This window comes from Mastigoproctus giganteus, chromosome 6, assembly GCF_048544385.1.
Source record: "Mastigoproctus giganteus isolate SK-2022 chromosome 6, ASM4854438v1, whole genome shotgun sequence".
Taxonomy (NCBI): domain Eukaryota; kingdom Metazoa; phylum Arthropoda; class Arachnida; order Uropygi; family Thelyphonidae; genus Mastigoproctus; species Mastigoproctus giganteus.
Window position 1 is genome coordinate 78,559,804 of NC_143580.1, and position 14,613 is coordinate 78,574,416.

At 40.1% G+C, this 14,613-nt stretch overlaps 1 protein-coding gene across 5 annotated transcripts in view; it reads left to right on the forward strand.

Moving 5' to 3' along the window:
- The window catches only part of LOC150084425 (oxidation resistance protein 1A-like), a 250,740-nt gene that overhangs the window by 137,657 nt on the left and 98,470 nt on the right, over positions 1-14,613 (forward strand). For 4 of the 5 annotated variants that reach the window (XM_090376063.1, XM_090376059.1, XM_090376061.1 and 1 more), the window contains one exon: positions 5,226-5,252. The exons of the other annotated variant lie outside the window; for it this stretch is intronic. In XM_090376063.1, coding sequence (XP_090232189.1) covers positions 5,226-5,252 — 27 coding nt within the window. The remainder of the gene's footprint in view (positions 1-5,225; positions 5,253-14,613) is intronic. 5 annotated transcript variants of the gene reach the window in all.

Below are 14,613 nucleotides of genomic sequence, written 5' to 3' on the forward strand. Positions count from 1 at the left end.
AGGGGTCAATAGAGGAGATGACCCCTGCTAGGCAGTATGGCATGCTTATGCCACACCAGGGCCGACCGGGCTAGCCGAGTGGGTAAAGTACCTGCCCGGCAACCCAAAGGTCGCGGGTTCGATTCCCGCCTCGGGCTTGGATCAAAGTACTGCAAAAACCTTGGGAGGTGCAATATGGCCACAGAAGCCGATGCGCCAACAACTACCAAATCAAAAAAAAAAAAAAAAAAATGCCACACCAGATGGGAGTTTGGATGGCGAGTGGGGGAGACGAAGAGTCATCTCCCCCTGCCATGGATAAGGTATACAGGTAGAGTGGGGGAAGAGACTGAAGACGGGGGGGGGGTGAAGGGCAGAAACATGGGGACGATAGAGGTGACCCCAGGTGGTCAGTGAGGCAGGCCCATGCCTCACCAGATGAAGAGATGAGTCGGCAGGGGAGGGAGGAAACAGAGCATGTCTCCTCTCCCTCCTGCCAGGGATAGGAAATTAAAGATGAATAGGGTTAGGGTACCCCATTCAGCTTGCCATATAACATTTGGCAGTGGAGCTGCTAGTGGTCCTAGTCTGTTCTCAGGAGCGATCGGACTGAAGCGTGATCGTTCATGGGGTGGTTCCCGTTCGTTCTGCAGTCTTTACTGTCAAAAGGTCTGGGTTTTCTTGTCGGCGTTTGTGGGGTCTTTCTTGTGACATTTCCCATCCATGTGGTGTTTGCCTCAATGTTGTTTATAGTCATTTCTCATTTATTCGACTTTAGGTCCACTTCAGGGTTTAGTGCCTTGATTATTGGAGGCCATTGGGCCTCTGATAATCAAGGCACTAAACCCTGAACGCGGGACGATTTCCTTCGAGGTTTGTTCATTTCCTTATTGTGTCAGTGGTTGGTTGTGGTTCGCTGCGATAAGAGCTCTCCGTCTTTGAACAGGACCAGTGCATAGCTGGAGAAAGCCCGATATTCTTCTCTGGTGTCCAAGATGTGGTGCTCCTGGCCGTATGGTAGATACTGTATTTTGGTGATGAATGCACTGTGGAGGTCGTCATACAGCTGGCAATCATGCATGAGGTGCTGCCAGCTCTCCAGCCCCCCCCCGCAGGTGGGATCTTCCTGTATTCCGAGTAGGGATAGCTTTGCATTCAGAGCTCCATGTCCTGTCAGTAGATATGTGACTTGTAGGCCCAGGGAAAACCAGGGTGGGAAGTTCGGAAAAACCCGGCCAATGTTGGGCAAAAACTTTCTAGTGATTTCGCCTTTTTGCGAGATGGCCCATCTATCCTGCCACACCTGCAGCAGGTGAGCATGCAGCTTTTTCTTTTCCATAGTCTTGCTATTGATGATGTCGGTGGTGAATCCCAAACATGTCTGTGGGATACCCTTGTCCAGGTGGTGCGTGAGGCCCCGTCGAATGATCTCAAAGTTCAGTGGAAGGACACCAGCAAGGACTTGCAGGGCATGTGTACTCACTGTGCTGCAAGCTCGAGTAATGGTCAGGAGGATTGATCGGTGAATCGAGTCAATGATTCGTTTATTGACAACAGTTGTGGCTTTTTGATACCATGCGCCAGATGCATACGTGACTATTGGGGTGAAGATGGTTTTATAGAAAAGACGTAGCACCCGTCTGTCTAGGCCCCAGTCTCTGCGAGTGACTCTGGAAACCAATGCAGTGTATCGTCTGACTGTTGTATGCATTCGGGTCTAGAATCATGCCTAGGTACTTTAGCTGCTTTGAGAATTTAATTGTTTTCTGGTCAATCTTGATTTGTGGAGGCCGCCTGAGGTTGAGGTACCCCTTGAGCAGAATGGTGTTTGTCTTTGCAGGGGATATTCTAAGTTGATTTTTCTTTGCCCATTCCTGAAGGGTGGACAGAGCCCGGTTTGCCAGTGTCTCCAGTTGTGCCCTTGAGTCCGCTGACACTGTTAGTAAAAGGTCGTCAGCAAAGGCCTGCGATTTTACCTCGTCAAGGTCTATAGCTAGGAAGGAGTCCATTACTATATTCCACAGTAGTGGTCCATGGACCGACATAGGCGAAATGTATTCTCGGAGAGGGTCCCATAGGGAGCAACAATCCTGATGGATCTGTTTGTGAGGTAGCTCTTGATGACGCTGTAGAGGTTGCCTGGGATCCCAGCAACCCAAAGCCTTGCCAAGACGCTCGGCCATCAAAGTGTGTCGAATGCCCTAGCAAAGTCCACGGCCATCACGAGGAAATACTTCTTGGTGCATCTTCTTACTTGTTCTTGTAGGTGTGTTAAGGTGTCCATGGCTGAGCGACCCCGCCTGAAGCCAAACTGGTTGGGTGTGGCCAGGCCAGCCCTGTCATAATATTGCTGTATTCGTCCGTAGAGAAGGCATAGAGGTAGAGTGTAGAGTGTGTTTAGTGTCAAACAGCACCAGGGGTTCCCCCCATCTCCACGTGCTATACATTGTGGGTGTGAAACAGAACATTGTCAAAGCCAGAGATTTAAAAGTGTGTGGATTTTGTACATGTGTAGTGTCGTGTACCATTGTTCCTCTGGTCATTTAGCTGCTGGACCCCTAATGGGACCCAACGTTGTCCACACTCTGCCTCGTGGAGGCAGACCAGGTACACCACTATTAGAGTTATTTACTCTGGCAGGTCCTGCCACCTAATTTCCTGAGATTTCAGTGGATAGGACCTTAAAAAAAAAAAAATAATAAATAATAATAAAAAATAAAATAAAATAATAATAATAAATAAATAAAATAAATAATAAAAAAAATTATTTTTTTAAAAATAATTTAAAAAAAACCGTTATAGTTATAGGTCAGCCAAAAAGAAGTATTATTTATGCAAATAAATGTTATTAAGTTTTTGGGTGTAGAGCTCAAGCAATTTAACAATGGTTCAGACACTAGTAATTATAATTAAAAGAGAGAGGGGTGGGGAGACTGAAGGCTGAGGGAAAGACAGAAATAAGGGGTTCATAGAGAAGATGACCCCCAAATCAGTGGAGCAGGCCCATGCCCCACCAGAGGGAAGAGAGGGGCAGCGAGGGGAGGAGGAGCCCAGAAGTCACTTCCCTCTCCCGCCCAGGGAGTGGAGGCAAAGGGCCACGCAAGGGAGCTTGGCTTAAAAAAAAAAAAAAAAAAAAAGGAAGGTCTTGTATTCTTGTATCTGGGTGAGAGCCAGTTTCGTTGAGTCCAAGGATGGTTAGTTTAGTCGTGGTGCCTGTTCTTGATCCCTGTAGATAGCAATAAGTGTCCTTCTTCGGGTGAACAGTCCCTGGGCGAATTTTGTCAGCTCCTTATACTCCTCTTGCGAGTCCAACAGGTTTGATTCCCTATCGCGAGGAAAGTAAGTCAGCTTTGTCATCAGGAGGCAGCGGAGATCCTCATAGTTTTCACAGTTGTACATTATGTGAGACCATGTCTCCACTTCCCCACAGACACAGTGGGGATAGTTTACTAATTTAAAACTGTTTAGCTTGCCGTTCAGGGCCCCATGACCTGTTAAAAGGTACGTAGTGTACAGTCCAGAGTGAAACCATGATGGTGCTTTTGGGTATAATCTTCCGACATCAGGCAGAAATTTCCTCTTTATTTCACCTTTTGTGGATTCTGACCACCTATCCTGCCAGATCTGCTGCAGGTGGGTGGCGAGTTTTGTTTTCTCTCTTTTCAGGTTTCCTGTAGGGTCAATGGAATGGCCCAGGAAGGTGCAGGGAAGCCCTTTTGCGAGATGCTGCACCATGGCACAATGCACCACCTCAAGGTCAAGAGGGAGTGCTCCCGCCAGAACCTGCAGAGCATGTGTACTCACAGTGCAGCAGGCCTGTGAAATAGAGTAGTATTGTCCGCTGGATGGAATCTAGTGTCCTTCTGTTAACTGCAGTAGTTGCTTTCTGGAACCAGATGGGTGACGCGTAAGTTATGGCTGGTATAAATGTAGTTTTGTAATACAGTCCCAAGGTGTGCTGCCTCTTGAGTCCCCAATCCCTTTTAACTATTCTTGAGACGAGGGAAGAATATCTCCTGATTTTCTCTCGGATATGTTTCAAGTGTGGGTTGAAAGATTGGTTCCTGTCCAGTATGATTCCTAGATATTTCATCTCACTGAGTAGTTTGATAGTTGTATTTTCTACTTTAATTTGCGGTGGTCTACGGAGATTTAATGTTCCTTTCAGTAGCATTCAATAGGTTTTTCCCGGTGAGATCTTAAGAAAATGGACCTTCATCCAGTCTTGTAGAATTTGAATTGCTCGATTTGCATGACATCTATGAAAAAGTAGCAATGTAGCGATCTAATATGTCATTTGTATGCAGAGGCTTTCCTAGGATATGTGGTGTCCAGGTGCCAATCAAAATCTGGCACTCCCTTTAAAATTGTCTTCATATGCGCATGTAAGTTTCAGGTGTCCATTGAACGTTGCCGCCTGGGTGCAGTTCACCTCTTGCACTCTTGGGATGGCCCTCCCCTGTTCATATGTGATTTAGCCTGGAGTACATGGGTTGGAGGAAAGGGGAAGTGATATCATAATTCAACTCACTTCCTTGTATAAATTTTTTTTTTGATAATTATCAGTATTTTGAAATATTATTATTAAAATAAATGACCATGGATTTGTGGTTGAAATGAGAAGCAAGTACTTCTAATAGTGCAAATGTGGTCAATGAAAACGAACACTATATTGTCACATTTCAAAGTGAGATGAACAAATGTAGCCTTTTGTTCTCCAAAAATCCAAAGTGAAAAAACAGGAACCAACTAATAAAAGACCAAAAACAAAAGTATGATGATGTGACATTTGAATTTTGGCTTTACATGTGTTGGAAATAAAGATGCTCAGAGCAGTTCTTTGACTCCCACTAAACTTGTGTTTTGTAAGTGTTTCATAAATATATTGTGAGATGAAAAGTGTTCCATGACTAAAAATGTTTGGGAAATGCTTTTCTATATAATGTTAGGCTAGGCTATGTGACAAAGGTTTTTATAGCCATTAATTTCCAACCCCTCCTGATAATTTTTCTGTTGATGCATTTTTATCCACATTTGACAAGATCTAACAGAATCTCCCCCCCCCCCCATTTTGGTTTTTAGTATTCCATCTCCTCTTCATTAAACACTGTTTTTTATTGGATGGATGGATGGATTGATTGATTTTATATTATTATTGCATTGCCTTTCTTATTTTTATTCTCTGTAAACTAACCAAACTAACAATTTCTTTTCCTTTTTTCTTTCTTTCCTTTTACTGCTAACAGCCCTTGGGTTTCACTTTGAGGACTTTGGTTAGTATTGTATGCATTTGTGTTTATATGTATATATCTATATTGTAAACAGAGGTGAAATAATGAAATTGTATTTTAAATATGCTCTTTGAATATTTATAGTTCAATTTTCTGAAATATTGCAATTACCCTTATCTATTAAATGTATTTATTGGAATGATTATTAAAAACCTTTGCTTTTGCCTTTGTTGTCAATAATAACACAAGATTAATGATTGAGTTAGTTTTTCATGTTTACTAGTCAGAGAGGAGTTGGACATGTTTAGTGTTTATCATTTAAATTATTTAGTAGAAAGCTTTGTTATCAAGTAATTAATCAATCAGTCACTTATTCACTAAAAGTAGGATACAAATAATCAGCCATGACTGCAGTGATTCACACACACACACACACACACACACACACACACACACACACACACACACACACACACACACACACACACACACACACACACACACACACACACACTTGCCAAAGGTTGCGTGAAAGGTAGAAAAATGAAGTATAGTAGGTCTACAGATCAAAGACTGAAAAGGCATCCAGTAAAAGAATAGAAAGCTTAACAGAGACTTTGCCGAAAACTGAAATAATGAATTAGCACTGTAAAGGACGCATTGAAGTGGCTGCTTTTGGGATTGATTCAGATTCATTTGGATGTTTTTTGCAACTTAACAGAGCAGGTCTTTATTTGTCCAGATTTAGAAAATTAATAAATTTAATTATGCTAAGAGAAAAGTGCTTATTGATTCTATGCAATTTGCTTAGTAAGTAGGTGAATGTTGGTTTTAATTGAGAACAGTGATGGCATACCTTTGCTGGTGATCAATAATTTTGGATCAAAGAACCGTTTCTTCGTGTTCATACCGCTATTGCAGGTAGTACAGTGAAACCTCTATAAAGGCAGACACCACTGGGTCAGAAGAAATTGTTCACTATAGGGAGGTGTTCCACTTTGAAGAGGTCAGTATAGCCAGTTTCAATAATTGGAAAATTGAAATTTACTGTAACTGGTTGCTTATTCAGTTTTTTTTTTTTTTTTATTGATTGATTATCATTGTACATATGTGTGTCACTTAATTAACTTTTAGTAAATATGAATATAAATGGCTATGTTTAGAGCACTTCATTTTGAAATTGTGACAATTTCATTTTTGACAATTCCATATTCACTGTTTCGTTTTTTTGATCGCATCTTTTATAGGTCAAATCCTTCCCATTTTAAATTTCTGCAAACAGCAAAAAATGTCATTTCTTAATACATCAGCATTCATTTGATGTAATGCTTATGAAAATTTGGACCAGTATTCCAAAGTATACATGATGTATATTCCTTTGAAGATAAACAAGGTATTATTATTATTAGCCATATGGTTCAAGCCTGAGCCTTTTGCTGCACCAGCCGGGAAAAAAAAAAAAAAAAAAAAAAATGTGTGTGTGAGAGAAAGAGAGAGTCAGAAGTAGAAGGGAATCACCAAGAAAGAGAAGAATGATTATATCCAGCTCAGGACCCTGGGAGTGCCAAGCCCATAAAAACCTGAAACTTACATACACATTAAGAAAACATTGGCACTAAAGCAATTATGAAAGTAATATCAGGAAACACATTGTTTTTATCGAATGTCAAATGTACAGGGTGTTAACAAACCTCTTCAACAAAATTGAAATGTTATTGTGTGAATAGGATGTGGTACATATTTAAAACCGCTTTGAAGTGATAGATGATATCTTGAGGTTTTTACTCACCAATCAGAAAATGCACATGCTCCAGTAGACAGCAGACTGTAATCACAGAGAAATTTACCAACAAAATTTTATCCTCTTGCTTTTGTCCATCAATCAACAGCTTCTGTATGAGCTCTAACTTGCATAGTTTCATCCTCAGACAGGGACATAACATATTATCCACTGTTGTCCTTGACATGTTAAGCTGACTTCGGTTTGGGAAAGACTGCACAAACAGGCATCCTTTATGAAATTTTAGTATCATTGCAGAAATGTAGGTCCACTCATTGGTTTCTTTATGAACTGTTTGAAATTTATGCATAACAGCTTGAACTAAAGTATGCACTTGCTCCTTCTTGGGGTTTGTAAATTCTGCCATAATTATAGTTTTGTGATTATGCTGCCAATTACTGCAGATTGCACTTTTTCAAAATTATCTGTGCAGTCTGTAGCTTGCTTTTTTTTTTCTTCTTCTTTTCCCTTCACTGTATGTACCATAAAGGGAATCCCGTATACAGATTTACTACACTACTGTTATTATAAACTTTTTTTCCTTTATGGGATTTTTACCTTGGCCCATGATGGGTAAAAAAGTAAAGTGCAGCCATTATCAACCCACTGCAGGATGGAAGCCTCCTCAACAAATCATGCTGAGGGAAATGGACCATAATCTGCCACGCTGGTCCAGTGCGGGTTGGCAGATTGACCGTATTCAGCAGTCAGGGGCTTGAACCCCGGTCTACTCAAGAGCGTGTGCTACTGCACTCCCGCTCCTGCCCACTCGGCTACGTACTGTTGCCAAATACATGGGGTCCGATTACTTTATTATTATTTTTGTTGGTCGAGGAACTCTCTTACTATCCTAAAGATGTTTATGATTGCAGCTTTCTAGAGTTCCTATTGCTACTAGGTTCATATAGAGGTTCTTTGGCACCATGCTTTTGGTTAACATTGTGATGAGAATGGTCATTACTTGTTTCCTATGCCACTTTTCATCCTGTCTTAGGTCTGTATATTTCCTGATCTTGTAGATTTTCTGGAGGTTGCTTGCTGGTGTTGTGCACTGCTACGTTGATCAGGTAGGTCGCCTTTTCCTTCTTGTCAGTGAGGGTTGTGCAAGATCATCTTGTCCATTATTATGCCATGGTCCCAGTATAGTTTGTGAGTAGGGGGTCTCTAGTACGGCCTGAGATTTGTACTTGTAATACGGTACACATTCTTTAATCAACTAGTATTTTTGTGCTAGCTTCTGATGCGAGTCAAGATTCAAAGAGAGGAAGTCAGAGTTCTACATGATTAGTGCAGCTGGGAGGAGTTGCATAAGAGGCAACAAATGAATTTGATAGTGTGGCAAATAAATTTTAAGCTAGAGAAAATCGAAAAAAAGATTCCAAATTATTGTCTCTGACAGGAAATATGAGTGGACCTATGCACATGTGTACCACCTTTGAAGCAAAAAGGAATCATACTTTTTCTGACAGAATCCCAATTATCGGTTTATTCAACCACTGTCCATCTCAGCTGTCCTAATAAACCGATAATTGTGATTCTGTCAGAAAAAGTACTTGGGGATTGGCAGACTGTAAGTGGAAATGGAGATAATTGGAATTGAGACCACATATATTTGTGAAATGAATGAGTAAGTGTTTGGGAGGTTTAGATCTTTTTGCAGATAAGTTTGTTCTATTAGTTTAACTATTCAAGATGTATTCAATAGTAAGAAAAGATGGGAGGAGGATATGTTATATGAAGTAATGAAATTTTTTTTTTATGGCATACACACAGCAAGAATATACCCAGCTCCTTGACATAACATGGCCTCGACAATACCCCCCCCTCCCCCATACACACTACTCAGACTCCTTCCAGTCACTGTCAGGGTAGAGGCAGCTAGATTATACCCTAGCTGATCCAGAAGCATCTTAGAGAGTTACCAATAAGTTTGGTCCAGTGAACTATCTAGCAGCTGGCCAGCAAACACCATTTTTGAGTTGTACCCTCAAAATGTAAGACAGTTTGATCTCACCATGATGTCCATCATAATCTCGAAAAACATCAGTCACTGCATGATAACTTATGTTGATGCATACTGTATTCATGCCCCATTGAAATGTTAATGTGGCCTAAACAGATAAAAAGTATTGTTAGAGAATATTACATGGAAAATTACATTGATTGTATTGCTCCATCTTAGATCCTTAACTATATTTTTAAAATTTACAGATTTTAGAATTTACATTTGTACATAAAAAATATACACAGTTTTTGTATATTTTTATAAGAATTTTTTTTGTATGACAAGCAGATTTATTTCTGTAATATGGAAAGTTTACTTTTTAGTGAAATAAAAATAAACACACACCTGCACACACAGTACATTATATTAGCAAAGGGTAGTGGTAACTGATGGGCATAACTAGTTAAATGTTATGTCCTGTCATAACTAGTTAAAAGGAGAAGATTATCTTGGAAACAAATGCCTCTTTAAGCATTTCTGAAGAAGACGACTCCTTGTACAACAAACCAACAAGTGCCAAGCCAATAATGAGTGATCCACGAGTGTGCATTTAGTTGATGATGTTGATGAAGAATAAACATTCTTTAACATTTATAAGTCAAAAATAATTTCTTTATTATTATAATTTGTTGATTTTACAGGCTATGTTTTCATTTCTTGGGATAAATCAATCATTGTTTAAACAAACTAATTAGCTAACTAATTTCATTGTTGAAAACGTAACCCTTATTTTTAACATTATGTCTATGGGAAATAAATTCCCGCTTTACACGCGTGCGCTAGGAACGAATTAACTCTTAAAGGCAGGAACTACCTGTATTCCTTTGTATATATTTCTTAATCTCTAACATGAATTTAGCTACATGAATTCTCTAACATGAATTTTTCTTCTCTGCCATATGCCTCATTAGTTCATCTGACATCCATTTTGGCCTAAACCTTGAACAATATTTCTTAGTTGGTATGTAAAGCCTAGTAGCTTCCAAGATAAGTTCTTTGAATGCTTCCCATTTTGAATTTGCTGTTGGTAACATCATCAGTTGGACCCACTGTATAGAATTTAAATACTGTCTCAGTCCATCGTAGTAGCCTTTACGGAAGCAATAACCCTTCCCTTTACCCCTAATGGTAGTTACCTCTTTCAGTAAATCCCACTTCAGCACACTGTGATCACTGCCACCTAGTGGTTCATTTATCTGCAGATTCTTAATGCATGAAGAATGACTGCTGATAATCAAATCAAGAGTATTACTCCCTCTAGTTGCCTTCTGAACATGCTGATGTAGAAAACAATCATCCAATAAATCCACAAAAGCCTTGCTAGTGTGCGAGTGACCAACCCACAAATTCCAGTCAATATCTGGGAAATTAAAATCTCCCATTATAAGACTCTCTGATTTACTGGCCCACTCTATTTCCCTGTACAGTTCCTTATTATACTCATCAGAGTCATTAGGCCTATAGCACACTCCTACTCTCAATTTTGATCTCCCAATGCTTATGTCACACCAAACTGACTCAACACTGCACTGTCCAGCGATGTCGACTGGCTTCACTTCCTTGGTTTTTATGTGTTTCTTAACTAATAGCATAACTCCTCCCCCTTCCTATCCTGTCTATCCTTTCTGTAGACATTGTACTCCCCAAATTCCAGTTCTGCATCCCTTATATGTCACACCAAACTGACTCAACGCTGCACTGTTCACGATGTCGACTGGCTTCACTTCCTTGGTTTTTATGTGTTTCTTAACTAATAGCATAACCCCTCCCCCCTTCCTATCCTTTCTGTAGACGTTGTACTCCCCAAATTCCAGTTCTGCATCCCTTATATCTGTGTGACACCACGTCTCTGATATCCCAACAATATCTGCCTTTGATGTTTTGAGCAATACCTCAAATTCATCAAATTTATTTACTAAATTCCTAACATTGGTGTACACGCAAGTATACCTGCACCTGTTTCTATTCTTAGCTAACCTAACACAACCCATGTGTTTACTTGTACCGCAATGGCTCCCAGCAGTCTCTGAAATATCATGCATCTTGTTTTTCAGGCTTCTGCTCATTCTAATAGAAGCAGTGCAAGAATCTCTTTCACCTCTGCCAGTGGCTACTGTCAATCTATTGGTCTTTGTCTCCCCCCAAGCTAGCAGTTTTCCGACCCAACCTAACACTGCCTCGATAGCATCAGCAAATATTCTTGCACCCTTTCTATTTAAGTGTATCCCATCCCTGTAGAAGCAATCTCTCCTGTTAACAAGTACAGTCCAGGCTGAAAAAAATTCCAACCCTTGAGCCTTGCACAATCTTTCCAGGGCCGAATTGATCGACAAGGCTCTCATCATATACTCCCTCCTATCGTGTCTGGGCAGAATTGCAGACACTTTCAAATTCAACCCTAATTCTCGGCTTTTGTTCAACAGTGACCTGTACTTGTTAAGTAATTCTGCCGGTCTCCTAATCTTAATATTATTAGTGCCAACGTGTACAACTATATCACCTTTTGTGCCCTTAAAAGATGATATTCGCTCTACCACGTCATCAACCTTTGCCCCTGGCAAAGGTTGCCCCTGACTTTGCACTGAAGATCCTCACACTCTACAATGAAAGCACATAAAGGCATCCTTTGGCCCCTCATCATGTCCCACTACAGATAGCTCATCAAAAAGACCACAAGTAAAAATGGATAAGTGGGTGGTTGAGGGGGAGGAGACAGAGTGGTAATCAATGGACACTGCTCATCGTGGACTAATGTTATTAGTGGAGGTCCCTCAGGGTTCAGTATTGGGTCCGTTATTGTTTTCTGCATTTATAAATGATATTGATGATGGTATATCAAGCTTAATGTCCAAGTTTGCAGACGATACGAAGGTTGGCAGGGTTGTCAAGGACACTACTGACACTATGTTACTGCAACAGGATCTGGAAAGGTTGAGCAGATGGGCTTGAGAGGTGGCAAATGAAGTTTAACATTGACAAATGTAAAGTACTACATATGGGAAACAGCAACCCCAGAGCAACGTATCAACTCTGTGGTACTACACTGACAGTGGTAGAGAATGAAAGGGACTTGGGGGTGGTTGTGCAGGCAGATATGAAGTTCTCTGAGCAGTGCAGACGGGCTGCAAGAGTAGCTCATTGAGTATTGTCAATGATATATAGGAATTTTCCCAGCAGGGATAAGGAGGTGATTATTCCCTTGTATAAGGCAATGGTCAGGCCACACCTAGAGTCTGTACACAGGTCTGGAGGCCTCATTTCAAGAAGGATGTAGAGCTGCTGGAACGAGTACAGAGAAGGGCAACAAGATTAGTGAATGGAAGAAAGGGGTGCTCTTACGAAGAAAGGCTTAAGTTTTGCAAATTACAGTGTCTGGAGACTAGGCACCTGCGAGGTGATCTGATAGAGGTGTATAAAGCCTTGAATGGTTTGAGCATGCTCAATGCTGATGGGATTCTTCCTCTTGCTCAGAATAATCACCTGAGAGGGCATAAATTGAAATTGAGAAAAGACAGATGTAGGATAGACGTGAGGAAATTTGCCTTTAGCCAGCGGGTGGTTGGTTGGTGGAATAGACTTCCATCCCTTGTCGTGGAAGTTGATAGCCTAAATAAGTTTAAGGCCAACTGGACAGGTATTTCGAACAAACAGACAGGTGAAGTGGAAGTGGTTATTTTTTATTTATTTATTTATTATTATTATTTATTTTTTTTTTTTTTGGCTGATGCTGCATAAGCTTGCTTTCTTGCATCAAATGCCTCTACTAATGCTAATGCTGCACATTGAGTAGCTGTGATTTGCAAGAGAAATTCCATTGATGTTTTTTTCTGAGCCACAAAGCATTCTTGTTAATTTGAGTTTTTAGCTTTGCTGTTCTTGTTTTAGACATTATTCTCCTATAAGTTTAGTTGAAAATGTACTGCATGAGATAAGAAGTAAGAAAGTAATGCATGTTATTACTAAATTAAATTATATTATGTAATATGTAACATATTACATGCTATACTGTTTCATTGCTAAGTTACGTTTTATCTATATATAGCTCGCTGCCAATTTATGTTATGTTTTACACTATACATTTAAACAAACATAATGTTATTAACTTAGATTATAGCCTTAGTAATTCCACTCCTTTGAAAATATTTCATATTCCTTTTAGGAATATGAAATAGTTATGTAAAAGTGAATTGAATATATCAGTGCAATTAACACTGATAAAGGCAATGGAGATTCCTTTATCATTGTTTAACTTTACTTATTATATACAGTATTAAGTTATTTAAAATAATGAATCATATTGACCACAATATGATTCATTGTGACCACAGAGCTAAAGACAATATGAGCACAGAGCTAAAGTTAGACCCAAGATAAAAATATTAATGTTAGTAACAACTTAGGTACAAAAGTTGCTTATACACAAACCAGTGATGGGTTATGTTTGGTGGTTATGCAGACAGCTGTTGAATTGTTAGAGTTTGATATACAAACTATCTTGGTATAATTTACCACATCACATCACAGTTGTGAAGTGATGTTGTATCCTAAGGAGATGTCAGTTTATATATATTAATCACTTACCACTTATAATCAATATTAATATATATGCACTGAGTGCCAGCTTTATTGGGTATGCCTGCCTAATAGTGATTAGGACTCCCCCCCCTTAACTCACAGAACAGCTTGGAAATTGACAGTTGCTTCCCACAGTCGTTGAAGAACAGATGGGTATAGAACTTGACCCAGAGCTTATTTTCCCCTAATCGGCACCTCCGTAGCCAGGTGGGAAGGAGCAGCAGTATGTAGCACACGCTTCTTGATTAGACCGGGGTTTGAGCCCATCACCACCAAATACGGAGGATGCGGAAAGGTCAGGGAATGACCACCGCATATCCCGGAGCAATATGGTCTTAGTTGCTAATGCTCCTAAAAACCAAATAACAAACAACAAATTTCCCCTAATCCTTAAGATGCTCAATTGGATTGAGATATGGTGAATGGGGAGAATTCGCTCCCCAGTGCTAGGTTGAATTCACTATTATATTTCTGGAACTAGTTTTCTTCAATTCTGACCTTGTGAATAGTAATGAGTTATGTAGTGAACATTGTTCTTTGTTAACTAATTATCCAGTTGGAAAAATCTATTCCATTTCCAGATAACCTGTGCCATCCAAGTGTTGCTTCAATGGTGTCAGGGGTCCTGGTAGGAGCCACAGAAATGCTCCTTACACTATTACATTGCCACCACCAGCCTACATTCTTGACACCTGGCAGACGAGTCTTTGAACTCGTGCTGTTTTCTCCATATTCTGGTGCTCCATTCAGTGTGAAACAGCAAGAGCCAGGGTTCTTCAGACCAGGCAGCATTTTTCTAATCCTTCATTGCCCATTGTGTTTGTGTTCCTGAGCCGACTGTATCTTGTCTTTTGTTGACAAGAATAAAACCCAATAAATTGTATCGATGATATCCATTCTGTTACAAGTATGAGTTGTGCATTCTTTGATTTGTTTCCACTATTGTATTGGGTTATGATTTGACTGACTGTGGGCTTTATTTTACCCCTGTACAAGTCTTGTCAGTATCCATTGACCTTTTACATCAACGATCCGTTTCCAAC